We start from the raw sequence: 3,277 nt of genomic DNA on the forward strand, positions 1-3,277 counted from the left end.
ATCTATGATTAACACCCTCCACAATAAAAATGATTAATCAACCTCTCATAATTACAAAAAATGAACAAAATGAAAAATTATGATTGGTTGAATACGGTTTGCACGGTTTGTACAAATTGAGTGGTTTGCATTTGATCGCTCCCCTATATATATATATATATATATATATATTGTTTAGTTCATTTGTTAACCAAAAAAAAAGTATTAATTGTATGAACTTTTTAGACCAATCACAATCCTTTTTAGTATGATGTTCAACTCTATTCAAGAAATTAATGTGAAGGGTATGTGTGTAATTTTCTTTTTATATAACTTCTATATCATTAATTGGAGGTTACATTATCATAAAATCCCATGATTTTTGCTTTTTTAATATTTTTCATAATTTCCTAAATTTTTAATGATTTGATTAAGAGTTTAGTAACATAATTTCATTATAATATTTATAATGTTGTGATTGGTGGAAGAGACCTAATTAATAGTAAAGTGAACATATTTTCCATAGGTATACAATGGTCATTGTCTGTTTAAATATAAAAAAATGGAATAACCAATATTAATTGTCTGTTAATTAAAAACCAATTTTAGGTTGTGAACTATTGACTGGATTTCGGCCATCGATCAAATTAGTCGTTGGCTAAAACATAAAGTGATTAATTAAGAAATAACTTTAGATAAAAATGGAATTAATTTCAATCATATGTCTAACTTATGTGTCTTTTTATTTTCTTTTTTTAATTAAATTTTTTTACCCCCTTAATAATTTTTAAATTAAAATTATCTTAAAGATTACTAATATTTTAATCAAATAAATTACATAAAAAAACAAACATTCCATTCTATACGATTTGATATCCATCTCGATATAGTTGTTTTTTGTTTTAACTATTTTTACGTGACATGATATATCTTTGTAATATTCATCATAAATATTTATGCATATTTCACATGTATACAACAACTATTTAGTATTTCATAAATTAGTATGATATTCATCATGAATATATAACTCACTATAACATTTATCATGAACATTTATGTATTTCACATGTATGTAACAAATCTTCAGTATACATACATCACTATGATACTTATAATTAATATATATTTTCATTATAACATTCATCATTAATATACATTTTCATTATAGCATTCATCATGAATATAAATATTATTCATCATGAATATTTATGTAGGTTCACGTATATACAACAACTCTTCAATATTCATATATCAATATGATATCCATCATGAATATATATTTTCACTATAACATTAATCATGAATATTTATATATGTTTACGTATATACAACAACTCTTTAACATTCATACATCAGTATGATATTCATAATGAATATATATTTTTACTATAACATTCATCATTAATATTTATATATGTTCACGTATATACAATAACTCTTTAATATTTATACATCAGTATGATATTCATAATGAATATATTTTTTTACTATAACATTCATCATGAATATTTCTATATATTCACATGTATACAACAATTTTTAAGTATGATATTCATCATGAATATACATATTATTTATCACAAATATTTATGTATGTTTACGTCTATACAATAACTCTCTAGTATTCATATTAGTATGATATTCATCATAAATATTAATTTTCATCATGATGATATTCATCATAAATATTAATATTCATCATGATATTCATCATAAATATTAATTTTCATCATAATATTCATCATACATATATATACTATTCATCATGAATATGCTATAGTTTCAACTATACATACTCTAATTTTTTTTCTATATTGAGTTCTCGATTAATCTTGATAAGTTCTTGATTCTCGTCTTGTTAGGTTTCTGATTCGTCTCATTAGGTTCCTGATTTATCTCGATAAAAGCTAGGTTATGGTTTTACACACACAAATATAAAATAAGTTAGTTGATACGTTCTCAATCGGTCTCGATGAAAAATGAAGGTGGTAGGTTATGATTTTACACACACAACCACACACCAAGTTGATGGATGGTTCTCGATTGGTCCTAATAGATTCTTGAGTGGTCTTGATGGGTTCCCGGTTCGTGTCGGTAAAAGCTAAAAGTGGTACGTTGTGTTATGGTTTTATACACACAAACACATAATAAATAAATCTTTAGGTTCTCGATCAAACTCGATGGAAAATGAAGGTGGTAGGTTATGGTTTTACACACACCAAGTCAACGAATGAGTTATCGATCAGTCTCGATGGATGTTGGATTACGGATGAAGAAGGTAGTGCCAATGTTACGTTCTTACGATGTTGAAAAGATGTTTTCAGGTTACGGAGTTACGATGTGGAAGAAGGTGATGTCATGTTATGGAGTTACAATGTCGAACTGTTATACACACATGAATATTCATAAATGAATATTACACATATATGGTATTTCATGTGACAAAAGGTTAAAACGAGAAAGAAAACTAAATCAAGATGAATGCGATATCAAAATTCCCATTTCTTCACGAAATTTGTTCGATTAAAATATTAATAATCTTAAGATAATTTCTTTTAAATATTAAGAGAGTAAAAAACTTTAATTTAAAAAAGAAAAGAAAAATTCATATATTTAAATTAAAAAAAATAGAAATAGAACCTTTTCCTACCACAAACTCTTCTTGCCCATTCCTTCACATACCGCTAAACTTATCCACACCTCCATTCATATGTGAAGTTTAACCATATAAATGACCCAAAAAGCTTGAAGATACAAACAAACACCCAACAATGGCAGCAGCTTTATCATCAATGGCTTCCATGGTGGGGTGGAAAGCCACCAACAGAACAGAAACCTTCACCTCCAGAAGAAGATACAACAATGGCTTCTCAGTCCGTGGTCAACAGCAAGTGCAAGAATCAACTTCACTGCAACAAGAAGAAGTGAAAGAAGATAAACCAGTGAAGAAGGGAGCGACGGAGCCGAGGCCGGTGGAGCCGCAAACGAACGTGGAAAGCAAGAACATGGGGCGGGAGTATGGGGGGCAATGGCTGAGCAGCACCACCAGACATGTGAGGATTTTCGCAGCCTATATCGACCCAGAGACTTGCGCTTTCGATCAAACTCAGATGGATAAGCTGACCCTTATCCTTGATCCAACGGATGAGTTCGTTTGGACCACAGAAACCTGCACCATGGTTTACTCTTACTTTCAGGAGCTTGTTGATCATTATGAGGTAATTAATCTTCTCCCACTTCTATATATATATATATATATATATATATATATATATATATTTATATATATATATAT

The 3,277-nt window shown here is 28.5% G+C and overlaps 1 protein-coding gene across 1 annotated transcript in view; it reads left to right on the forward strand.

Moving 5' to 3' along the window:
* Positions 1-2,699: 2,699 nt before the first annotated feature.
* The window catches only part of LOC112511387 (NAD(P)H-quinone oxidoreductase subunit M, chloroplastic), a 4,206-nt gene continuing 3,628 nt past the window's right edge, over positions 2,700-3,277 (forward strand). The window contains exon 1 of the mRNA XM_025116987.1: positions 2,700-3,200. Within this exon, the coding sequence (XP_024972755.1) occupies positions 2,754-3,200 (447 nt within the window). The 5' untranslated portion in view covers positions 2,700-2,753. The remainder of the gene's footprint in view (positions 3,201-3,277) is intronic.

Source organism: Cynara cardunculus, assembly GCF_001531365.2.
Source record: "Cynara cardunculus var. scolymus isolate 2C chromosome LG 4, CcrdV1, whole genome shotgun sequence".
Taxonomy (NCBI): Eukaryota; Viridiplantae; Streptophyta; class Magnoliopsida; order Asterales; family Asteraceae; genus Cynara; species Cynara cardunculus.